Source organism: Micropterus salmoides, unplaced genomic scaffold, assembly GCF_014851395.1.
Source record: "Micropterus salmoides isolate LMB-PRFRI ecotype aquatic unplaced genomic scaffold, ASM1485139v1 Ms_hic_scaffold_16, whole genome shotgun sequence".
Classification (NCBI taxonomy): domain Eukaryota; kingdom Metazoa; phylum Chordata; class Actinopteri; order Centrarchiformes; family Centrarchidae; genus Micropterus; species Micropterus salmoides.
The window spans coordinates 20,605,943-20,632,258 of record NW_024040707.1 but is presented as its reverse complement, the minus strand read 5'-3'; the positions used below and the strand labels follow the sequence as shown (position 1 = coordinate 20,632,258).

Sequence of the window (26,316 nt, the reverse complement as noted above, 5' to 3'; positions counted from 1 at the left end):
CACTTTTTCTTTTTTTCTTCTGAGAACTTTAATCATTTGTCCTTTTAAATTATTCTGCATCATTAAAGCTAAATCCATGGTCTTGGCTATTACTGGAGCTATCATCACTGAGTTTAACGCCTATTAGAGTGAATTGAGTCTAAGGGATTATTTTGTGCGGTGGAGGTGGATAATACTGTGAGGACACCAAATACAAATACTCAAGGCATACTCAGAGGGACAGTCACACAGGAGATACAGGATTTTCACACCATGTTCTAGAAATAAGCCTTCTGAGTCAGCACCAGAAGATTAAGGCAGGGTTCACTCCTCCCCACAGGAGCTCTCATAATACACACATACACACAGTAAAACCAACACACATGCACACATATAAATCACATGCACTCATTCTAATGAGAAACTACCTGCAGTTTAAGAAAGGTTATGTATGTGAAGAATCTCGTTCTTCCAGGTCAAGCTGGACTTGTTTTATTAAAACTTCCCCATAAGGAAAGTTCCAGTGTCAAGAATATATCTAGCTGTTCCTTGATCAACACTGATGATCGAGCTAAAAAAATCTATGTGATAAGAACATTTCCTGATTCCTAATTATTACTATTCTTGCCTAAATGGTCTCATGCTTATGAGGATGTAGGTTAATCACATCATCACCGCTAATCACCACCACTATTACTTTCCCTTCCCCCATCCCACAATCTCAGCATGATTCCAGTGCTTGGCTCACCTGGCCTTGTTGCCTGCGTCCATTAGGTCAGCGATGTCTGTGTAGGAGGTAACAGCTAGCTTGGACAGGTCTTCCACGTAGGGGCCCAGTAGCGGGTGTTCTCGCACTCGAAGGTTCCCTTTGTTCTTAGGATTCAGCAAGTCTCGCACTCGTTCACAGTAGATCTCCATGTAACTGACCTAGAAACAATTGCAAAAGTAACCGTTATATCAGTTGAGATGAATGTAAACTATTACAATGTAGGTCTAAACAATTTAGATATATTACAGAAATTTTTTTTTCATTTTTTTAAATTATTGAGCCACGTCAGAGGCAGGGGCTGAGAATAGGGATTACAGATACCAAAGCACTCCGAGACTCACCTCTACTGAGTAGGAGAGCTCCTCTTTGTTGTTGTCCTCATTGATTTTCTCAAATAGATCTTCACAGAGCTGAGAGGCAGAAAAAGAAGATGCTTAGTGCAAATTAACAGCATGTGGAATGTGAAAGGGACAATAAATAGGAGGGAGATATGTGGACCAACAGAAAAACAAAATTCTGACAATTTATTTATTTGCATATATTGTATAGCAAATTATTCAGCAATAAAACATCAGACTGTAAGTTCCAGAGCGCATCAGATGACAATAAACACCTTTTGACTATTATTAAGTAAAGTCTAGTTTTTGTGCAGAATCTTGGCTGCAATGAAGGAAGCCTCAAGGAAGCAGGATCGATAGCCCCTTTTCCACTGCACGGTACCAGCTCGACTAGCCTTTTTTTTGTTTTCTGATTGACGTCACTATTCACTGCGTCATCATTGCGTGCGCCTGACAGAGGCCAGTGACAGAAGGTTTTATATATTTTACTATTTTCACGTGTTATTTCATCACTAAATCCACTTCTGAGAAGTTTTGAGGTGAGAAATCAATATTGACAGTTTTACGAGAAGTGATGACAGAACAAAAATGTGCTTGAAAGTTTTTGAAGTTGAGGAGCTCCGCAAGTTGCGGCAGGGGAAGCCTCCGGGAACCCGCGGAAGGAGCTCACGAGGCCGGCCATGTGAGTCGCTGCTGTGTGTGTCACACTGAACATTATGTCGCGGCAGTTGTGTGTGGCGTTGCTATGATGACCAGCTACATTGAGGGGTACTATCTCTGGGTACTATCTGCAATGGAAAACGGAGCACGGCCAAAAGCAGTCAAGGCGAGTTGAGCTGGTACTGGTAATGGAAAAACGGCATATGATCTTGCAGAATCAGTAGGTATAGCGACAATATTTCTAGTAGAAATTAATGTTTGGTGTCATGAGCATGGAGGTTAAAACCAAAGACCAATCTATAGGATAATATGATCAAAAGGAAAACATGGTGGATAAAGGGAGCGATCAATTAACTATCCTCGGGGGTAGGGTGGGACACCTTTTGAACCAAAGGTCAAACTCTTACTAATGCAATTATATCTATCAGACAAATAAGGTCTAAATACGTGGGTCATTAAAAAATACATAAAATCAATAGTCATTTGTACAGCAAGGCTTTTAGTCATATTTCAGGGAAATGCATACAATTACTGCAAAGCCTTGGTGGTCTATGGCGTGCAATACATTAACACTGTTTCCTGGGTTTTAATCTGGCCCATGTCTCCAGCTCTGGCCCAGTTTTACTAAACCAGGCAGTGGCTACAAGGGTTAGCAACGGTGGACACAAGACAGCTAGCTGTGAAATGCTAACACAAATGAGGAAATGGATATTAAGGAGGCAAACATATGTCTTAACCTCTGCTACGCAATTCGAAACTTCTACAGATGTCTACAGAAACATCTAATGTAGAACAAACCATGGGAATAATTCCTTCCTGCCCCTCCTCCTGCTTGCCCATCATGGTATAGGATTTGCCAGCTCCTGTCTGGCCATAAGCAAAGATGCAGACGTTGTAGCCCTCAAAAGCATGCGCCAGCATTTCCTTGCCAATATCATTGTACACAAGGTTCTGTGATGCAAAGCAGGGGTCTTCCGGCTGTGGGAAAGATAGAGAAATTACTTAAAATGTATTAACTCATGGTATTTTAAATTTACAATATATGTATAACTAGCTTCAGATATTTTCTATTTTCCTTCATATAGGTCATTACACTGGATAATGGAATAGAGAAAATGTTCAAACTCACCGTAGTGTGTGACCAGTAGGAGTAATCAAAACTGAAGGTCTTTGCTGGTTCTTTTGGGGCTTTGGGGTTTGCAATAACTGTGGGAGAAGAACAAAATTAGTAATGTGGCTGATAATATCTGGTTGGAATATGATTATGAGACAATAACTGCTCCCATGTTCATATAGTTTCATTTTAAGGTCTGCCTGAAGTTATTTAATTCATGCTACGTCACATATTAAGACTTTGATTCAATCCCTTCTAGCACAATTTAGTATTTAGCAAAAGTCGCTTCTGTGTAATCAAGCTGAATTATGACACGGAATATTTAACCAACTACTCATTGAAACACAAAATTCTTCCCTGGCCTTGTGGTTTCTTTACAAACCTGTTGTCTATCTGCAACTGAATGTGTCTTTTTGAAGTTCTAAGTTAAAAGCATCATATAAAATGTTTCAGTTTAAAGGTTTTTGTTTTCTTTTGGCACATTCACTTTAAAACTTAAACATCAGCACCATCAACCAAACTCCTATCTCTCATTTAAAGAGAGTATTCATGTATTTCTTCTGGCAAAATGTTACATTTCAGTTTCACATAATAAATGACTCCAATTAGAGCCCGATTAATAAACGAATTATGTTTATCCTGGTTGGCAAATAGTGGGTCCTGTTCCTCAATCAGAGCACTAACTGTGATATACTTGGAACTGAAAGTCACATGAGCCTGTGACTGATGGCCATTGTCTTTTTTGAGAACTGCAACTGATCGTGTCAAGTTTTTCCAAACAAGCCATCTTTAAATCAGTATCTTGTTCATCGTATGCACTGATAAGTGTAAAAGACAAACATTACAAAGTTTAAAAAACTCCCACTATACCACCCTCACCTGTTGTATCTGCAAAAGGCATGATGACACAAAATTTACACACTACCCAGCCATTCCCTATGGCCACACAAACATTTCTTAATGAACAAGAATTTGCAGCCATGCCTGGTATGTCATCCCTCTCAACCATGCTTGCTGGTACCCGTGGGACTAGTGTTCAAGCTTTCCACACTGGGGGGAGGGGGGGGAGCGAGAGAGACAGAGAAGACTAAGAATTTACTGTAGGATATTTGTATATATCCGTACACCAGTTTTTCCTCAAATTCCCCCTTTTAGACAAACTTTTATTGACTAGCTGCCTTGTGTCAGGGCCAATGCACAGATTTCGCTCAGGCTGGACACAAATGCATACCTCCACCATCAGATCTGAGGGGAATGTGAAGAGGAGGGAGCAACAAAGAGGCTAGTGGGAAAAAAGGATTTGAGAGACGAAAAGTAACAGCCTAGCAACAATCCAAACAGACCAACAATAGAAACCAAAGACAGGATGAGAGGAAAAACTGTGAATCTGCACCTTAGTAAGAACATAATCTGTATTTTGAGCATTTTCACTCTTTCTGAGCAAATCTCCAGCGTGCACCACAAAGCAGTAATTAGCGTTGTTTCATGCAAATTCTGTGCTTTTGCTAATGGGCAAATTAAAGCCAGGGCTGGCTCCTCAACATGAGGGTGCTTAGATCTACTACAAATTGTCAACATGTCTCTCCTCTCAGGTTTTTTCCCCACAGGCCCTGAAAACTGCAGTCATTAAGCCACTCTTAAAAAAGAGCAATCTAGACAGGTCACTAATGAGCAATTATAGGTCCATATCAAATCTCCCATTTTTAAGTAAAATCATTGAAAAGGCTGTTTTTCAACAGCTCAGTGCTTTCTTGGCACTAAATAACTGTTTTGATGTCGTCCAGTCAGGTTTTCGACCACACCACAGCACTGAGACAGCTCTTGTTAAGGTCTTCAATGACATCCATTTAAACACTGACAGTGGCAGAAAGTCTTAGTATTATTGGATCTCAGTGCTGCATTCGACACGGTCGACCTCAACATATTACTAGACAGACTTGAAAACTGGGTTGGACTTTCTGGCACAGTAATAAAATGGTTTGAATCCTACTTAAAGGACAGGGACTACTTTGTGTCTATAGGTAATCACACGTCTGAGTTGACAAAAATGGAGTTCCCAAGGCTCCATTTTGGGACTTCCTTTGTTTAACATTTACATGCTTCCACTGGCTCAGATTATGAAAAACAACAAAATATGTTACCATAATTATGCAGATGACACACAGATTTACATAACCATTTCAACAGGGGACTATGATCCCATACGGGTGCTGAGTAACTGTATTGAGCAGGTCAATGGCAGGATGTGCCAAAGTTTTCTTCAACTGAACAAAGATAAAACTGAAGTTTTTGCAGCCAGGGAGGAACAATTGAAAGTCAGTGCTCGACTTCAATCTGTAATGTTAAGAACCACAAATCTTGGTGTAGTCATGGAGCTGATTCAGAACGCTGCTGCTCAAGTCCTCACTAAGACCAAAAAGGTGGATCCAAAATACATTTCTGATCTTCTACTTTGATACGAACCATCCAGACCTCTCAGGTCGTCTGGGGCAGGTTTGCTTTCTGTCCCCAGAGTCAAATCTAAACAAGGAGAAGCAGCGTTCAGTTATTATGCTCCGTATATCTGGAACAAACTCCCAGATAACTGCAGGTCTGCTGAAACTGTCTTTTTTTTTAACCATTGCTTTTAATTAAATATTTAAGATTTTTCTTTTTACCACTGCTTTAACTAGTAGATTGATAACTTACACTGCACTGTAACATTTACTGTATTGTTTTCTTTTTCTTTGTTTTTAGCTTTTTACCATTGCTTTTAATTAAATATTTACACGGTGATAAATGAGTAGGCAATTGAGTGGAAAGATAATGAGAGTGAGATTGAACAGAGTGAAGGAATTGGTCTTAAATCTCGCGCCTGAGGGATTTGCAGGAACCTTTGTCCACCTGTAAACACGCAGGTGGGTCCAGAGTATAACTGGATCAAAGCGGCCTACAGACAGATATGTCATTGTTTCTCTGTAGTGTCCGAGGGTTTTTGGAGTTTCAGTGGACCCAAAGATTGCTCTGGACCCGAGTAAAGACTAGCTAGAGAGAGTAGATTAAGTGTACTTCTCTGTTTATTCTCTTTTCAAAATAATTGTAACTCAATAATTTGCTCAACCCCTCAGCCTCTTTTTTTTTTTCCATTTAACTCTTTTAACCCTGATTGTACACTGCACTGTAACTTTTATTATTTTTTTAATGTGTATTTTTTCAATTTCCCTATGTTGCTTTTAAACTTTTTTATATTTCCCCGTTGCTTATGTTTTATGTAAAGCACTTTAAATTGCCTTGTTGTTGAAATGTGCTATACAAATAAACTTGCCTTGCCTTAAGGCTTTTGCATCAAGATGTCCCAGACATCCTTGGGTGCCTTGTGCATTCAGAGGTTTTCAGCACACTTATCAATAATGCAGGAGATGTGGAGAGACAGGGATCGAATATCGCCCTCCACAGGTCCCATGCTGACAAAAAAGCACAGCGTGTCCTCACAGTGAAGAACACTAACTGCTTCATGACAAATATGTCATCATTATAGCAGCTGCCATTGCACTGAAACTCAGATAACTACAACCTAGCACAGGTAGCAACAATGCATTTGTTTGTACACCCCACACTCAAACAGGTTAAGGTGCACAGGCGGAGCAGCAGCTTCCATTTTGGGCACTGGAAGAGGATATAGCAAGACGTGGCTATATAAAGCCAAATTTCACCTTTGACCTGCCTCCAAAGGGAAATTGGAGCCAGGGCCTGAAGAAACTAAGGGGGATTAAAGTTACCCGTTACCCCCTATTCCCCTTTCCTGGAACAATCTACAGTGGCTATTAATGAAGCCTAATTCAGAGTCATTCAGAGCCAGTCACATTCAGTGTCCACGAGGCAACTTAGAAGTAAAAACAGAAAGATGATGAGACAGTGCCACAGTGGGTTGCCCATGACAGGCCAGCGAGACTGACGCTGACAAACTGGCCTCACTGAGAATCACAGCTGTGTTCTAGCAAGACAAGAAATGATGTGAGCTATTAAATATCTGAGCCTGTCAACTTCCCCGGGTTGTCTCATCAGACACAAGGGTGGATGACGACGTATAAAAATATATAGCAGCAGCAGCTAGTGGGAGACTGCTCAGCTCCTAAAAGGCAACTCATGCTCACGATGTGGCATGAACATCTCATCTGATTGCCCACTCCATTGATCTCAGGACTGATGGCTGCGTCACCCATGTGTTCCTGACAGTGAGTCATAAGAGTGGGTCTCTCATGCAAGAGTCTATAAAAGTGTGTCGAAGGAAACGATGCAGTAAGGAACAGGGATGGCAAAGGTTACGTGTGTACAGTCTAAATTCTTATTACCTGTACCAATTATTGTGTCATCACACACATCGGTCAAATGTTGAATGTGTGCGAGGCAGAATGAGGAGAATTTTATCCCTGCCAACTGACATTAAGAGAAGACAAGTGTGCCCCCATATCTTCTAACTCACCTATTTTATATTAACTGAGTATCAGTCACTCTGTCCCCTTTTTACACTTGCACCTGTATATCATGCTTACAAACAGAATCTATGTGAGCACTGATGCACGACAGTAATATTCACAAGGTGAAGAAGGTAAGATGTCAATGAGAAATTCCTATGGTGGGACTGTTTACTATAAATGGAAAGAAGAGTCATTATCCTGGACTTAAAATGGCAGACACATTCTGCTGTCTAATAAACGTCATCATTCTCAACCATGGCAACAGGTATTGGCGAGATTTTGGTTGCCATAACAACCTCAACTTGGCACAGAAGGGGAGGATGCGGCACATTGGGTTCTGTTTTTTCTTGCCTCAAGCATTTCCTATTATAGCTCTGTAGACATTATGCTGAATTACTTAAAAATACAGGTTTTTGGTCAATTACTCATTTATCAAACCTTGATTTAAGGATTCTAATCCTTTAAAATCCTGAAACATGCAAAAGGGATAGTGAGAAAAGCTTAAGGATTTATCACCAAGACATTAAAAGGTTCAGTGTGTAATATTTAGGAGGATCTATTAAAAGAAATGTAATATAATATGTTTTCCATGGTGTATAAAGACCTTACATAATGAACCCTTGTGTTTTTATTACCTTACAATGAGTCATTTCTATCTATATGCACCGCAGGTCCTCTTGCATGGATGTCGCCATGTTGCGCTGCCATGTTTCTACAGTAGCCCGGACGGACAAAAGTCTCTACAGAGAGCGTTTTGTCACTATGTTGAATGTAACGTAGAAGAAGAACAACAAGAACAAGCAACTTAAGTAATACTAGTTGACTGGTTTGTTAGAAGTAAGAAAAGGAGAGAAATTTGGACAAATGGAGGCCCACACGAATTATTTAGCACAAGAGCCAACAGAGCGTGTCAGCCACCGTAGCCTCTCCTGCACGCTTGGAAAGGGAGGGGTGAGCGGTGACTGATGGTTCATTCATGTGGTGTCAGAATCAGTGAGCACAGTAAATCACGCTTTGCTAGCTTCTTCTAATCATTCATCAAAGTACATCTACATGACAGGTGCTGTTATAAGAGCAACGGATTAAGGTAGGTCTTAACCGCAGTGCAACGTGTGCGAATGAGAGAGAAAGTGGCAGAAAGTGACGCTGAAAGCAAGTGAGTAATAAGTTGTCAGTCTGGCAGTAAATGTACAGTGTAGGTCACTGTGTGTCCATTATTAAAAGCATGTCTGTTGTTTCCACAACTGCTGGAAAGGGAAGGCGCTTAGCGCTAGCTGACATCTCCCTGTGCTTCAGACTCCGGTATGAAGGTTGATCAGGACTGGACGGGGGCGGAGCTACGTGACCACACACACACACACACACACACACACACACAGCTACAACATAAAAAAGCCAGATTCACACACACTAACCAGGACTCACTATCTGTAGTATTAAATAACCAAAATCACCGACATGGGGAAATTACGTCGGTTAGAGGCTCTGAATTTTGATTACCTTCAATTAGCCGCTGGTTGCAATTCACAACCCTCCCCACTAGATGCCACTAAAACTTACACACTGAACCTTTAACTTACTTATGTCAGATGCCATTAGCATTACCAGAAACAAAAGAAAAAACATTTTATAAATTACAAAACCCTGCTGAGCACTGACACAACTCTTGGTGACACACAAGGCAGGAACTAGGTCAGAAATTTAACATCACCAATTAAACAGTAACATAGAGGACTGCTACTGCATCATCATCAGGCCATCAAAAAATACTAAACTTCCATTACATAAATTGGTGACATGCAAATCTATGCGGGAGGCTGTGTAGGAGACACGATTCTCTCAAGACAGAGGAATTCAGTCAGAGCCCTATATGCAGTGAACAGACACAAGCTACTGGGTGGCACATGAGGGCAGGTCAAATGTTTGTCCAAGCTCTGCATTTTCAGTTCCTGTTCTGCAGAATATGGGTCTGATAGGATCCTGGCACGCCACAGGAGCCCTCCATTTAAAAGCACGGTGGATACCAGTTAACTAACCACATCCTGCTATCTATAGAACGTCACTCAGCTGGTTGCAGCCGGCAGACATTTTGTGCTCCAGTGTTCAACATGGGGCCTATAATCCGGCCAGGAAAGCAAAGACAACCCTCAGTAATTAGGTTGTTAGGAGGTCTCAGAGCACCACATGGGGACTAAAAGCTAGCCTCATTCACCTGAGACTAGCAGACAAGCAGGGTCTAAAATGGCTGAGCAGTAACCCCACCCCCGCCCGAGGACATACTAGCTGTTAGTGCAAGTTGATCTGTGCCTGTCTGGCATCACAAGAATAAGCATAAAGGGCATTAAATAAATGTATCTCTAAAATATAAGAAGGAAAACACATGAATAAGCTGCTAAGGGAAACCAGGCATTCTGAGAAATAATATCTGTGCAGAATTGTAATTACCACATGTGCTTCTTTCAGCAGGACTGAGGAATTTTAATAATATCCCTGGGGTCTGTGTGCAAATGGGCAGCGGTGTGATGTAACAGTTCACTTATTTCACTCATTTAATTCACAACATTTAATTCACTCATACAATTACAGACTGCCATTTTCTACCAGATTTAAAAAAAATCAGCAGTTGACAAGACATGCAAGTAGGTTCAGAAAATGTTCTGAGCAATGTCCATTACACATAATACTCACATCACTCACACATAATACTCCACCACACCAATATTCCACCATTAGTACATGCTGCCTGACATACCAAAAATACATTTATAATTTACCATCTCTGTTTTTTTGTTTGTGTTGATTGCATGTGCAGTGACAAACCTAATTTCAAACCTAATTGAAGGAACTGCACCAAAATAAGACATGTAATTAAAAAAAAAAAAAATCTGCTTTGGTTTGTGTAGGGCAGGGACGCTGTGCGCCCCCCCCCCCAGAAAGTGCAAGTCCCTCTAAATCTGAAAGACTTAATTTTGACGCAAATTGCAGCACCTGTGCCTTTCGCCTCACATTTAGCCCTTTTCCACCATATGGTACCAGCTCAACTCGCCCCGACTCTCCTTTTGGTTTTCCACTGGGGAAAGTTGTACCTGGTACATGCTACTTGTTTTTTTTATTCGTATCACCTATGTCGAGATTCCAAGTGAGCTGAAGCGATACCAAAAGGTGACCTGAAAAAAATGCAGACTACTGACTGGTCAGAGAAAATCTTCACTTTCACTTCCACAATCCACTTCTGAGACATTTTGAGGCGAGAAATCAACTATGTAGATTTCAAATATTGACAGTTTTACAAAAATTGATGATGGATCAAAAATGTGCTCAAACATTATCAAAGTTGAGAAGCTCCACAAGTGCCGGCGGGGGAATCTAGCGAGTCAACTGAAGGGGGGGGGGGATCTAGTGAATCAACCAGCGGGGGTAGCTAGTGAGCCGGCCAGCCAGTCACGCTCACAGACCCCTCTGGTTCCATAGTCACACACAGACAACTCCAGCAACAATGGCAGAGGAAACCACAGCTGTAGGTGAAGAGAGAAAAAAATAGCTCTGAATGTAGTTCATCTAGTTCTGCCACTCTAAAATTGACTAACACTTAGATTAGGGCTACAACTGATTATTTTCAGTGTTGTTTTATCAGTATATTTTTTCAGTTAAACAATTAATAAAACCTCTAATGGGTCGCCAGGGCCAGTGGCATATTTTACCATGTGGTTCCTGTTGTATAGAAAAAGGATCACAGGTACTGATCACAGTTACTCATGAGAGGTTATATCACAGGTATTTTAGTGGTGTAATGGATAGTTGATCTGTTCGGGTACCCTCATGGATCGGCATGTGAACTGCAGACTGATGAAAGTTTAACCACCACAGTGTGAGAAACTGTTTTGCTTCTGCTATTACTTTTACTTGCAATACATTTGTAAATCACGTTGCAGAGTTGCAGTGAAAAGTTAGAACAAACAGATGCATGCTATGTTTAACTCTGAAGCTCAATGACTGGGTTAAGGGCGAGCGACTGATTTAAAAGATGTCACTTTTGCCTCCTTTGAGTGATTTAGGGCATTTTCAGCGGTGTAACTGGGACAAAAGACTGTGATGTTCATTGCAACTTCAGTAATATCTGCTGCCTTCCCTTTGACACACATCTGAAGCAGTGAGCAGCTCTAGTCTCTCAAGTGTTGAAGGCTAATACTTGTGAAGTGTAACCACTCAAATGTGGGCGGGACATTGAGCAACACTACAGGTGGTGACTACAGAAGGAGAGAGGCGGCTAAATTCAAAATCCCAGAATGATCTGAACGGTGAGTTTTGTGATCTGTTGCACCCCAATCAGGTATTTCATTTACCAAAAAAGTGTGTGGTGTTGTACGAGAAAAAAAAAAAAGCATGCACGCATGTAGGACTTAAATATTGGCCTAACCTTCATTGTGCCCTGTCCTATGAAAAAGGCCAGAGAGAAATCAATACCACTGATGCTCTAATGCTGTGCATCTCCATACAACATTACAAATGCACAGCTGTGTCACAGTTTGTGCATGAGTGGTAAAGCAAAGCAGCTGTTGAAATTAATCAATAGGGAGCATAAAGACTGGATGGGGAACATTCTGTGGTGGCTGCAGAAATGCTCTGCATGTTGTATCACTGTGTTTGGAAGAGAGTGTGTGATGGCTGGGTTACCAGGGTACAGCACAGGTGACAGAGTTGTCACTGGATGCAGCTCAAAGCTGAGGGCTAAAAGTAGTGTCTGAGCACTGCTGTGCACATTTGACAAACAGCTGAGCTTCTCGCAGCCACAACACAGGGCATACAACATCTCCAAAACAGAAACGAACATGTGGTATCTTGATTACCCCTTTGGACACAGTGCACTTTTACGTCAGGCCAGGCAGATGCCTTGTGGCCCTTTAATTAAAAAAATATCCATGCAGCAATTCAATACTCCTCTGTTGAGTTCCAGGGTTTTTTTGGCAGGCAGATGAGTCTGTCTAGCCAGGAGACGTGACCCTTCACACCAGAATCCACATCCCAGCCATCAACTCAATACAAACTACAACAAACTTTTATTAATGATATGCATATGCACTGTAATATCATTAGATGAGCCACTACATCAGAGAAATGTGTGTAAATGTAAAGGTAGGCACTGATTTCTTCCTAACACATCCTCCGTTTCTACTCAGGAGGCTGATCACGTCATTTTTCTCTTCCTACTGGGAGAGAGGAGGGGGAAAAAAAGCACAGGAAGACACCAGAACAATGCACTGAATGCAGGCTATTGCAATTGACAACAGAGCCTGCAAAACACATTAGGTAATCTGTTATGACAAGGCTTTATGTGCCCAGTCCCCTCTATCACAATGACCCTTTTCACACTGCCTTAACCCCCCTCTTCTTTTTAGAAAAAGTGATCGCCACATTTAGAAAAAAAGAAACTTTCAGTGTCTTCGTTAGCTTCGTTATATGAAGTCAGCTAAATGTAAAATGTGGTAAGTGTTCATTTTACTATTGTTGTAATAAAAAAAAAAAAAAAAAACACAACTAGGACATGTATGAAACCAGGATATGTGAAGAAATCTGGTTTAGTATGTGGACATGCACTGAATTAAAAAATCCCACTTTTTTATGCAGCCGTTCAATCAGATTTAGTCCTACCAACTACCATACCTTTTCTCTCCCCACCATTTAGAGTGATGGTGCAGGGAAAAGACACAATACTGGGGGTGAGCATGCAGTTTATGCTTATTATGCACGTATATTTGGTAACAGGATTTCTCTCATGCCATACCTCCAAATAACAAAATTGGGTTTCTTGTTAACATGACATTTAAGAATTCAAAAATCATTAGAAAGCTGAAATGATTACATTAAATTAAGAGCTTTATCTCATAACCACGAGTCTAAGGTTTGTTCAGAATGTTTCTATTAAGTGTTTTTTACTTTTCACCATTTCTCCATGCCAAAAAGTAAATAATAATAAAAACAATAAATACAAGTAATACATTAAAAACAGCTTTAGGTGGGGTTGCCTGTCTAGCTAGAAAGCAGTGGGAAAGGGTGCAGTCCTGGACCCATGTGCCAGCTGTTCCAGCTCTGTCTACTATCTATTTATATAGCAGCAGATGGCAGCTAGCGCTTCGCATGCCGACAGACTGTCAGTGACAGGAAGGAATGGACAGATTTCAGCCGCCCAACCTTTCCGCCGAACTCGTTGCCAAACCATACATTGCTCCCAGCCCACAGACACAGATAGCTAGATAGGGCTACGAGTGCCTTTTGATATTAGCAGCTCACACAGATTTACTGAGTCCAGGATAACAGAGACTAAATAGAGGCTTCTAGAAGCCACCAGACAGAGAAAACATGCTAAGCCAGCAGGACTCCATTCAGAGGCTAAACAAACACAGAACTGCGACAACGAGAGAGGGATATCAGGCAGCCTCTCAGGTGATGGCATGGGAGGTTAAACCACAGAGGCACAAGGCACACAGAACCGGCATAAAATCAGAGCTAATACAAAACAATAAATATCCAAATTAAATGCCAATTTTGCTCAAGTCTAATGCCGTGTGTGTGTCTAACCAAAGTCTGAACACCTCCCCCAACTTCTCCAATGAACATATTTGTTGTTTGCGCCTCAATGTTAACATTAACAAAATGATACAGGATCCTTAGTCAGGGTTTTCAGCTGTCTCAAAGAGGCAATGCCTCTCATGGATCGGGTCCAGTGAGGATACTTTCCTCTTTGCAGGTGCTGCCTCAAAAGGTCAGAGGTCTTTCCAAACACATCCTGTACATGGAAGCTATAGTAATACCTCCACAGCTTTACCAGTCTGGTACATTCCAGTTTAAAAATAGCACTTAATGTGTTCATGATTCAAACTTGCCTGTGTCAACCTTTTCATAATGAACTTTAGGGAAGTGGGTGAGCACGTGCTGCAGTAAGAAACAAAAAACTGAAAAGGATTACATCTTGGAAATGCCTAAATATTTTGGTTTTCACAATGTGGAACAATTTCTCTTCAGTTCAACTTAGGTTACAAACATTATGGATAACAGAAATAATTAATTCACATCAATAATATACCATAAAACAAATCAGCCTACAGTAGGAACAGTAATAAAATGTCTGAGCCACAAGAGAGATGCTGATTCCAACTCCAACAGACTATGGCTTTAAAATTAGTGCCTCGTCCTAGAAAGCTTTCCAAATATTAGTCATTGCTAGCTAAAGTGTCAGTCATTAACTTCATAGAGAAGGGAAAGCAATGATGAGAAAGGGATTTGCATGACATTGTTAATCTGTTCAGTCAAACCAGTCAGCAAATTTGTGTTCAATCTTAAATCCAAAATTGTCTAAAACAACATACAGATCAACATATGATCCAGGCCGAATGGTCGAGTGGGAACAACAGTGTACACCAGGCTGTGCAGACAAGGGAGCCCCTTACAATCACTGCACACAACAGGCACCCATTTTACAGAACAGTGACCTGGATTTCCTCAACTAGCCTCCACTCAGAGACCAAAGTCTCGCTTTAAATGCGTTCTGGCTTTATATAAGCATCATGACATCATGAACACAACTCTGGCACATGGATCTCACATCTTTTTTTTTTTCCCCCAAGGCCTATCTTAGAAAGATAAAAAGAAGCTGCACCACTTGTTTGCTAGACATAAAGGATAAGCACTGGCCGATGCCTCAAGCTAATGTCAGATGACTAACATCTTTCTCTAGCGTCTTCGGAAATGACGCATGAAACTGCATGCATCTGTGTGTGTACACTGCTGAATTAGCTGCAAAGTATCCAAACAGCGGCATTCCAGTAGCCAACCAGATGAAGGTTCAGCTCTCTAATTAATTAAGGTTTCAAAAATAATACACTGCAAACCCACTGACTTCTTACTCATGAATAATACAAAGTGAGCATCATGGCCACCAGCAAGCTACCCGTGCCCGGACTGCAAAGCTCTCCAGTTTGCCTCTGAATACAGCCCTCAGACTGTGGGAGGAAACAAAACAATACAGTCTGGAAAAAGAGCTGTGTCGTTCAGAGCACAAACCTAGAAGGGAAAAAAAAACCACATTCGCTCTCTTGAATGTGGGAAAGTCCGGCTATTTCACACAAACTCAAGCAATGAACCAAGGAGTAGGTAAGAGGATTGTATAACAAAGTCAGGGATTGAATGGTGATGGAAGTGCACTGCTGTGAGCACAATCTGATTATCATAGTCAAAAAAGTATGACCTCAGTTAGCAAGTCAAGATTCAACTGACTGGCTGCATTGGATCCTTCTCTGACAGAAAATCAGGCATTATAGAGTTGCCGTACATGTGCCTGGTGCAAGCGTATATCTTTAAACTACAACTTTTGATCTGTTTTGATAACTTTTAAATTTGTGCTATCATCTTTTCTGGCCCAACTACATGCTTTATCTTCCCACTTTTTATCATCAGGTCCACATACACCAAAATGATGCACGGGCACACACATATTCCTAATTCCCCCTGCTCTATGCACAAAAATCTGCTAGTGACCCTTTTGTTATGGAGACAATATCTAACCCTTTGACTGATTGGGCGGCGCTGTAAAACTGGGACACATTTTAGGATTTGGTTGAACTGCATTTCACCAGACTAATTCAGCATTGTTTTGTTCCACCTTGTTATGTGAGGCCGGGCAGGAGGTGGGCCTTTTATCTCTGGTAGTATTACTGACATTAATAGATTTGTGTTGTCTGGAGGCCAGCAGCCAAATCGAAGACTCTGAGAACACCTCCCTAGAGAATCAATATCTTGTTGTTTTTCTGAAGGGTTATATGCTGCAAAAATATCACCAGAACATCATATTTAATTTAGTAATGGATTATGCATTTCTGGCACATCGATCGATTGATGCAAATGTAATAGCTTTGCCTTTTCTTTAGCTTCAGCTAAGCTGCATGAGAGACATTTCTTAGCCTCTAACAACATGACTGAAACTCCCATCATCCCAAGCTGGGCGACTGTATGTGATGCTGCCTCACACTGTCCTACACGTGAGTAGTGCTCGTGCACGACTTTCACTGTCTCTGCTGCTGTGGCTGCGTTTACATCTCCCTTCCCCCCCTCTCAAGTCAGCGCCGATCCTATCCTCTCCTCTAATATCCCACATTTTCTGCAAAAGGCTCCCACAGTTTCCACTCGGTTCCATCACAGGCTGGAATGAAGAGTGAGCTGCAAAAGGTGGCGAGCAAAGCTGATTTATGGAAAGATGTCATTGATATGAGGTGAGTACTGCTGCACATCCATCAGTGTAACAAGTATGCTATGTGAGATTATTTACAAAGAAAGAGTTAGGGCACAGATCTGACAGGAGGCCACTTTATTCTCCATACGCATATAATGTGACAAACCAAATCTCAAGAGATCACGAGATTCATACTGCTTTTCGTTACTGCAAATCGCAAAGCAGATCCTTATGCCCCATGATGTTAACGGGAAAAATGCCAACAAATTCAGTGGGACATCATCACTGTGTCAACTATTGTGTTTTCCACTAGCTTTCATGTTTCGATTTTTGCAAAAAGGTGTTCTGTGTTTATCGACTTTAAGGCCATGATTTAAGATAATTAAAATTTGATGTTTACAACATGCGAAGAAAAGCTTTTACAGTTTGACAAGTAAGCGATATGGGTTATTGCAAGTAAATCAACACAGGTCCAAAGCAAAGTTAAAATATGGGCACACACACACACGAAAAATTTGAGTAGTTAGTGAAGAGTCAACACAAGTTGTGGCATGAAAACCACAAGTGGCCTACAATTTAGTGGGAGAGGGCATTTATCACGTTCCCCTTTCTGACCTCATCAAGTTAATTCCAACATTCAGCCCACCCCTTCACATGCAATGCCATGTTGTGGTTTCTTATTTCAAAACAATGATTAATGAAATGGAATTCAGTGCCAATGGGAAAGGCCAACATGGCTCTGTGATCATTTTAGTTTAATATAAAAAGTAATAATGCCATTTGAGTTTAAAGCCTAAACATATTGCTGAAGAACTGACTGCATGAACAGAATTTCACCCAAACAATGCATGTCTCATTTTAAGAGATTTTAATAACTGAGAAACTCTGATAACAGGATTTAGTCATCACACATCGTCAACCTTAAGGGGGTATCGGGGCAGAAATGCAAGGCAGAACTTCACGAGCCAAAGTAAACTAGAGCACATGATGTAATGAAAAAAGGAAGGTATAAAGAAGAAGTGAGAAGCTTTTATTCATTCATTCAACGTGTTTTTGCAGCAGAAGAAAAAAAACAGTTGCTGTTGCCTTGACTACCCAGCACCGAAGACGACCACAGAAGATATGACAGCGATAGGTGAATGAGATTCGCACACTCTGACTCATAAGATTATCGTCTCTTCTTGGTTGTTATTACAAAAACATTTCATAAAACTCAATATCAGCGAGGTTAAAGATGAAATCATTTTGTGTAAAAAAAAAAAAAACAGCAAAAGACAGTGCAAGTCACTTTCTGTTTTACAGCTGTTACGGATATGTGCACTGAAAACTGGTTGAGCTGCACGACATAAATTTGGCCCTCTGGCCTCAAAGTCCATGACACGGCACGAGCGAATAACAGACACAGACATCTGCCTGTCCTCCCTCCTCATTAGGAGGACACACTGGAATGTGTGAGTCTGCTCTGTAAGTAGTGCATGTGGGCGAATGTGTGTCGCTCCAAAACAACCTCAGCATGAGGTGATGAGGAATGTAACATCCTCAGTCGTGTGTGTGTGTGTGTGTGTGTGTGTGTGTGTGTGTGTGTATGAAGGTATGTTTACGCCTACAAGGGTCACACAGATTACGGCAGCAGGGCGTGGCGACCTGAAGCAAGCCTGCGGATTACTGGTCCTAATCAGGTCAATCGGCCCTGTCTGCACTAGGGATGAAACAGTACGAAAATTTCATATCACCATTATAGTGACCAAAATTATCAGTATTATCACCGTATTGTAAAAATGTGCCAAAAAACATTAAAGATGTTCTGATACACACACTGAAACCATTTCAACAAGTTTTATATTGAAAACTAAAAATTGACATTTTGTTTGTATAAAAAATAAAATAATAGCAAATACCTTTTGTAAACATATGAAAATCATTTTATATTTTATAGGTAATAAAATGATCCCGTGGAAAATTACATGAAAACAAATAAGTCTTTAGAAGACAGTGATAGTAACTGTAATGAGCCCAAAAACTGACATAAATACAGAGGAGTAGCCATCCATCCATCGTCAACTGCTTATCTTGTGTACAGGGTCGCGGGGGAGTCTGTAGTGTTTCTAGATATGCTGGTTGGTTGACTAAACAGCGTTACGTGTTATCATGGGCAGTGAACGAATATACTCTGCCGACACATGACACACACAGCAGCTCAACCTGCATTCACTATATGGTCATTTCATCATGTTTCCCTCAGCACTCTCATAAAAACTAAAATACGACCAGACTTCAGAGTGACTGAAAAATCTCCGCAGCGTTGTCTTCCGCCGTGTTGTCATTGACCCAAACAAACCGACGTTGCATTCTGCGCATGCGCCCCTGCTTCTAGAGAGACGCTGGACCATGTTTGCAGTGACATAATAATAACGCAGTTAACCGTACCCGGTTATCATGGTAATTAAAATGTGTACGGTAATAATAACAGTCGGGAATTTTACCATTAAACCGGTAATCGTTTCATCCCTAGTCTGCACAGGGTTCAGCAGCAGGATGACCATCCCTCCTCCAAACCAACGGCTCCCCATCTTTCTCCCCACTTGTCCTACTATCTCTCTCCTCAGTGACAACGATTCATTTGTATGAGATGAGTTAATTGTCATTTGTGCAGTGGTGATAGTCTCCTCTTTTGTGTAACTGACACTAGAGCTGAGCTGATTCCTCCCTGTAGGGTTTTTGTAAGGTCACTATCCACTTAGCTCGGTTTGAGAGGACACTCAGCTAAATTGTATCAGAAAGGTGAAGGTTTAATTGATATGGTGGCCTTCTGTTTGTTCTTTGAATATGTCAATTTGTTTACTATTAGTTTAGGGGATGATACTGTGTGACATCCTTCTGGTTCTTGAAAACATGGCTATAGGCTAGGCTGGTATCTTTTGACTAGGTTTTCCGAAACAATGGGCAGCTCCCATAATGGAAGAGACTCATCATATGGGAAATAATCCATCTGAACGCAAGTTTGTTCCACAAAAGTCAATATAATGCTCTAACATATCAGATATGCTTCTCTTTGTGCGCTGCGCAAGATCTACCGACCATCTATGGCCATACATGAGTGGCTGCTAACTGGCTGAGGGGGAACATGGGTTACATAACAAGACGGAGAACACATCAGGGCCCTAATGAAGGCAGGCTTTGGGTGTCCTGGCGTTATTCAACATTTGGAGCATCAACACTAACCAATACAACAGCCCAAGGCGTCTCCCCTTCATAATTACATTAGCTCTGGTATGTTCAAGAGCTTCAACTGAAAGAGGCCTTTACTTGCTTCCAGCCTGCCTGCAGAGGCCTTGGACACATTTCCTGCACACTGGAGAATCAATTTGCTGCCCCCTCTGCCTGCACCCCATCCTTGACAACCTTCCATGCATAGCGAAAGAGAGAGACAGGGAGACAGCGTATCCTGCCCTTGCCCCCGAGCTCTCTTTCTCTGTGTCGTTGACACACAGGGACTGACGCAAATGCCCTTGGGTGAGAAACAACAATAAGGGGAGTGTCAAGGCCTTGTCCACACATCAGCCAAGCACCTACAAGCTGACCAAGCAACTCCATAAAACATCCCGTTTCTGTGAGGCAGCTCTCAGTCCCATTTAAATGTTAGCCATCACCAAAGACACCATAGAATGATAGAAACACACAGCTATCCCAAACACTGTTAGGCTAGCTAGCAATGTGTTGATTCTGATTGAAGCAAAATGGTACTGAACTGTATTTTGGCAAATGTATGACATACATACTAAGTACTGCCTTAACACAGAAATAGAAAAAAAGTGGATTATGTTGTTTCTGCTGTGAAGAATTGTCAAAATGGGAATCCATTGTTAGTTACAGATATACATCTGAATGAAACTCAATAAACTACATACATTTATAGCCACCTTTCAAGCCTACTGGTGAGTATTTGATACCCAACAGTTGATGAGTCCCAGATACACTGCCTTTGTCCATCCGTTTTTATTTTTAATTTTTTAACAGAATTAGGAAATTACACCCAATGGTAGTCATGAAAACCAACCATGTTACTGTGTCAAATAAGGGCTAATTGTATAATTACATACTATTATCCAACAAACAACTTTTAAATTGTTTCAACTAAAAATACAAGTTGACTGAGTTTGCCGGACAGAGTGATAGACAGAGAGTGTGAGGAAATCCAGTGAACCACGACTACAGAAAGGTCAGATTTTCGCGCTGCACGTCAAATACTCTCAACTGCATGTATGAACCTGTGCATGTTTGAGCCGCTAGGTACAGTTCACCCTCTCAGCATCCTAATAAGACGGCATTCTCAGCATACCATCTGCAATGAAGTCCTGATGAAGGGAGAGTATGGCCGCCTGCCAGCCTCCCTTTCTGCTCTGCAATCTGCCCATGTGATAGGAGGTAGAGTAGGCAGTACTGCAGCCTCCTCCTCCTCTCCCTCGCTCACACACTCAGTCACTAACCCCCCAAAAAACACTGCATATTCCACTGCAGTTCTGCTACAAACCACGAGTCACCCTTCAGCACCTCTGAGTGACATTGGCATCATGAAAACCCAAGGATATGGAGTAGAAGAACTGGGGATTTGACACAAAGCTTCTCTTTGGTAGAGTGTGAGAGATAAATGGCAAGTGAGCCGTAACTGGTAGGGAAACTTGATCTTATGGAAGATTCATAAAAGGCTTAGTCTAATGAGCCCGGTAAGACTGACAGACCAAACTTGAGGCACACAAGAGAGCTTTCAGGAAGAGCAGGTTTCTGCCATCACATGCTGTCTTGTTACTGGGTCATTAAACGTTTCCATGCTAGTGTCAGAGAGACTGTGTTCATCTGCCAGCTGAGATGGGACATACAGCTCGGCCATGAGCAAGGAGGCAGCAAGTACTTCGCAGTACCTGATGACTCACAGTCACAAGTAAGCAGGTTGAATCACAAGACTACAAATCACATTCAGGCCTTCTCCTCTTGCTCTGCTATTGTCTATCCTTTCATATAGTCTCAAAGATTCCACAGTCACAGCAGTGAAGCATGGAATATGTTCGTGGAAAGCTACTGAATGTGCATAATTATTAAATTATTACATTATCAACACTTATGCAAATACATTAATACAGACCTATTTTTCACACCTCCTGCACAAACCCAAGAATGACTAAAGCATGATGCAACGGAGCCTCCATACAAGCTTTGGGAAGCGTACTAAGTGCATCTATAAACACCCATCTTAAATCACTGATCCCGTATGACAACTCTGCTGACACTGCAACAGATGAGAATTTAATCTCATGTTTATTTAAAGTCAGTAGGCCTTCGTAACTTTGACCCCACACACACAATTTACAGCAAAATAGAAAATCAGTACATCTTGTGAATGACTGAATGAACTTCTGGCCATTAACACTTTATACGTCTCTGTAAGTTCTTTACAAACTGTATGTGTACACTCAAAGATAACACAATCATAAACTACAAAGTAACTCGCACATCCATTCTCAAACACCAGCCGTGTGATAAAGCCTGGGTGAATTGGGGGCATTAGCAGGCCAGGCTGTGCAGCGACCCCTGGGTCTCCCAGTATGACCCAACTCAGCATTTCACACACAGAGACTCCTAAGGCACGCAGGCCCCTTCAGAGGAGGAGGAATTTCACTCTGTAAGCCTTTTATTCTCTTTCAGGCTGTTTGTCCCCAACCGTCCACTATTCAATTTGCTCATTCTACTATTCTCAAGACCCCAGATGGAAGACCATGCGGGAGAATGTGTGGTATACCCTAAGCAGACAGGCGTGCATACATTCAGGACATAGGGTTTGGTTTTGTGTGCGTCCTTATGTGCATGCCAGTGAGCTACTTACTTGTAGTGTTGCCTTGCATCTGAATGATACATTTTGATTCCTTGCTCATCTCCCGGGAGTTGAAGGGCCGAACCCGAACGGCGACTTTGACAGACGCCCCAGACATGTTTGTGGCTTTGAAGTGTCTCTAGTAATATACCTTGTATCTGTCTCCTAAAGGAAACACAAGAAAAAGAAATGTTTGCATCTTCTTTGTAAAAAAAAAAAAGTGTTAAATAAATGAACCAAGAGGTGTGTTAGTTTCCCCGTTTAAAAAAAGATGAACTGCCAGAAAGCAATAGTGCAGAAAAATGTAAATCAAACACCCCCTCTCAATTTCAAGTCATAACAGCATACAACAAATATGGCGACCAAAACCACTGAAGGCTTTAATATTTTGTAAACAGCAGGCGCTTTACTGTCAAATAAGGGATACAAGATGATGCATTTATTTTATAAATCCACAGTGTATGTGAAATAAGCTTTTGACGAGTACAAATTAAGAATATTGGGCGTAATAATGGGGCTGCATTAACAATGCATGTATTTTTTATATCATAAACACAACTTTCCAATGTGTTTTCAGTCAATTGAAAGCTATACATCCCGCTACCGGTGACTACATAACCCAAGTATCTCGTGTTTTTCTATGTCCTTGCAGTCAGCCATACTTGCTAAAGCATACGCCCATGAAATTCTATCTACTCTATTTGGTGTGTGCTACAGTGGGACAGTGAGCAGGGACTGTCTGTTACATCCAACAGTGATCATTCTGTGCAGACAAAGAGCTTAAATTTTCTTTTTTCTTTTATTTAATTCGCCGATGTTAGGAAGTAGGCTAATCCCCCGCTGCTGTGAGCTGTGGAACAGAGCAGGGAGCAGTTGCATGCTTATTTTAGCAGCACAGACTCGACGCATTGTTCCTGATGTATCCTGCATGAGGAGGTTATGGGAATTAACATTAAATCAGAATGGGTGCAATGTTTGAAATGGTAACTTAGCTGTTAAATATATATTTTTTCTTGTATTGCAAACTAGCGTTAAACCACGAAACTGCTGTGACTTCAGTGTAAGGCACGAGACGGAACTAACCAACCTCCGGTCTCTGTCTGACAGACATAACAATCCAACCATACACAAATACTGTGCTCGTAAACTAGTTATATGATATACTTTGCAAAATTAAATAGAAATATAAAAATGTTAAAGCTAATTAAGTTACCTGTCCGAAGACACCGCCAGACACTCTCACTGTGACTTAACGTTAGTTAATTCATCTGCTCACCAGCGTCCTAACTGCCTGGAATTAATGTGTAATACCAACCCCGGTGCACTACAAACATTAACAATATAAATAAAGACATTATTTCAACGTTTTTTACTCACGTTTGAAGACTCTCACCAAGGCAACACCAAAACCACACGATAGTGGCGAGGACTAATGTTAGCTAGCGGGCGTCAAGACGTGTTGTTTTTTATCTAAATCCGCGAGCACGAAAACTGTTTTTAAGTCCACTTTCGTGATAAACACCCATTATAGCGGTATACTCCGCCGAATGGAGCTGGGATTGCAACCGGTGACTCTTCGGCCAGTTTATTATCCAGTAAAGATAAAAGGCGGACGTCTATCTGCACACAAGCGAAAAGAAGAATTGATAGATCGCCTTGATTTACCGAAGAGATTACGTCAACTCCCTCTCGGCCACGCTGACTGACAGCCCGATAAGCCAATGAACGGAGAGATATGGGTGACTAATGTGATGGGGAGCCAATGGTGATCCTCGCAATCAGAAGTAGGCGGGGTCTCCTTTTTTTTTCCTTTAACCGTGACGCCACACTGCAGGATTTCTACCCACCGCTCTCCGCACCGCTGTCACCGCAACACCCAGGGTCACCGCAAAGAGCGCCGTCTAGCGAGAAATGAAGTGTGTTACATCTCAGTGCCCCCCTCGCCCCTCCAAAATAAATAAATAAATAAACAAACAAACAACCGGTACCTATCACATATTTTACAATGTCTACAATCCTAATGTAAATTTTAAATAATGCATATGTCCACATATCTGCCATATATGAAGGCCCATTCTACCTTCATATTGTGCAAAAATACTTTAGCATACTTTACATTAGTATTAATAGAAACCACACCTCCAAGTCACTGCTCAGTTTTCTGTGCTGGACACAGTTCACTTCCATTTAGGTAATGTTACATATAGTTTTTTTGCAGTTTGGTTTTTAATGGTGTGCAACAAGGCACGCTGCTTCAACACTGACTAAGGGGTCATTGTGATTTCTCAGGATAAACTGCTCCAGTTTACTAATTTTACACCAAACATTGCCAATAAAATTAGGACAGTTGCCAAGTTTAATCCATTAGTTCAGAACAATTACATTAAAAGAATGACTAAGCTTATGCATTTGGGAAACCACATAACAAAAACAGACTTTGAGTTGCACACACACAAAAGTATATCAGTAACCATCACAATTTTGAACAGAAAGGTGAAATGATGGCTTATGTGAATCCTTGATTTGCAGGTTTATCCTTCAAGTTATATTTAGTCATTTTTAGAATTTTTGGCAGTTTAGTGATAATTTCGGTATTTATTGTTTGTTTGTTTGTCAGTGGGATATCATAAAGCCTATTAAAGAAATACATTTAGGACATTTTGAAGGTGTGTGTGATAACTAACCTTTCATGAGGTCAAAAAACTAAACTTGGGCCAAAAAGGCTAAAACAAAACGGTTAAGGCATCAATCTGAGGAAATAACGGTGACGAGTTGTAAAATAATGTGCATCATCATTTATTTCAGTTCAAAATCCTAGCTTCCAAAACAGGTGTGGTTAAAGGAAATAGTTTCCTGTACAGTTAAGGTCAGCAAGGTCAAGTTAGGTACAGTGCCATTTTGAAAGAGAATATCTTGAGGTGAGATGTCAGTGGTTCTGAAGAGCACACTTTTAATGGTGTGCTCCTATGGTGTTTCTGGTGGTCATGCTACATTCTCTCTTGTTCCTTCCACTTCGCCTAAAAGAGGGTTATTTGTCCATGAGGCGCTTAGGAGGTTCTGGACTTGAGGCCATGCACACACAAGAAGTGAAGTCGAAGTCTATCGAAGTCAGCGGGGAAAATGTGACTAAAGAGGAACAACTGAACATACTGTATTTTGGTAAACCACGGCTCATCATCCTAGTGTACTCAAAGGAAGCTGACATTTAGGATTAGTTTACGTTAAGCTACATCCTTAATGGATATTCCAGGTTCCCAGTGAACTTCATCTACAAGCATAAACTGTGCATCTGTTAGCTCTGGGACACCAGCATACATTATATGGACTCAAGTTCATCATTGTCACAGTCTCGATAAAGAACACTCAGGGCTAGTAATTTTATCAGAACCCACCCACACTCCCAAACGTATTGCCCTTCCCTCTCCATCAAACCATAAGTCTTTAATGAAGCCAACATACAGAGTATTACAAAACAATATGAGAACCGTAAAGCAAAATGATCAATGAAGTGACTATGCACCTCGCTGGTAAACCTGTTTCTGGAGGAAAACGTATTCTCGCAGCATAATAATGCATTAACTAACTCTCGTTAAATATATGTATATATTTTTGATATATACACACAAACTCATGAGAAAAAACTTAAAAGTCTTAACTTTATTATATTTTGTTTTCAGAACCATGATAATGGTTTGAGACAAAAGGGGTAAATGCAAATAAAAATCAAATCAGGTCTCCTTATTTTCTCCATTCCAAATGTTTTTTCTTGTCATTGGTAGTGGCGCTGAATTCGGGCAATTTGGACAGATCCCTTAATGATGGTTAGCAGGCCAGACATTGGTGACATGCCGTCCTTAGAAAAGTCGCCCGCCCTGTTTCTCTCTCATCCAGGCATGGATCCTCTCCTTCA

At 41.2% G+C, this 26,316-nt stretch overlaps 2 protein-coding genes across 7 annotated transcripts in view; both read right to left on the bottom strand.

Annotated features, from left to right (window-relative positions):
- Nucleotides 1-24,073, bottom strand: part of kif1b (kinesin family member 1B) — a 38,954-nt gene extending 14,881 nt beyond the window's left edge. The window contains exons 1-6 of one of the 3 annotated variants that reach the window (XM_038722821.1): nucleotides 23,784-24,073; nucleotides 22,419-22,571; nucleotides 2,876-2,952; nucleotides 2,545-2,724; nucleotides 1,090-1,158; nucleotides 728-906 (exon numbers count right to left, since the gene is read on the bottom strand). In XM_038722821.1, the coding sequence (XP_038578749.1) occupies nucleotides 728-906; nucleotides 1,090-1,158; nucleotides 2,545-2,724; nucleotides 2,876-2,952; nucleotides 22,419-22,524 (611 nt within the window). In that variant the 5' untranslated portion in view covers nucleotides 22,525-22,571; nucleotides 23,784-24,073. The remainder of the gene's footprint in view (nucleotides 1-727; nucleotides 907-1,089; nucleotides 1,159-2,544; nucleotides 2,725-2,875; nucleotides 2,953-22,418; nucleotides 22,572-23,783) is intronic. The other 2 variants (XM_038722822.1, XM_038722823.1) reach the window with 2 other exon arrangements.
- Nucleotides 24,074-25,186: 1,113 nt separating this feature from the next.
- ube4b (ubiquitination factor E4B, UFD2 homolog (S. cerevisiae)) overlaps nucleotides 25,187-26,316 on the bottom strand; it is a 20,351-nt gene continuing 19,221 nt past the window's right edge. For all 4 annotated transcript variants that reach the window (XM_038722818.1, XM_038722820.1, XM_038722816.1 and 1 more), the window contains one exon: nucleotides 25,187-26,316. This exon is cut by the window's right edge and continues 9 nt beyond it. In XM_038722818.1, coding sequence (XP_038578746.1) covers nucleotides 26,261-26,316 — 56 coding nt within the window. In that variant the 3' untranslated portion in view covers nucleotides 25,187-26,260.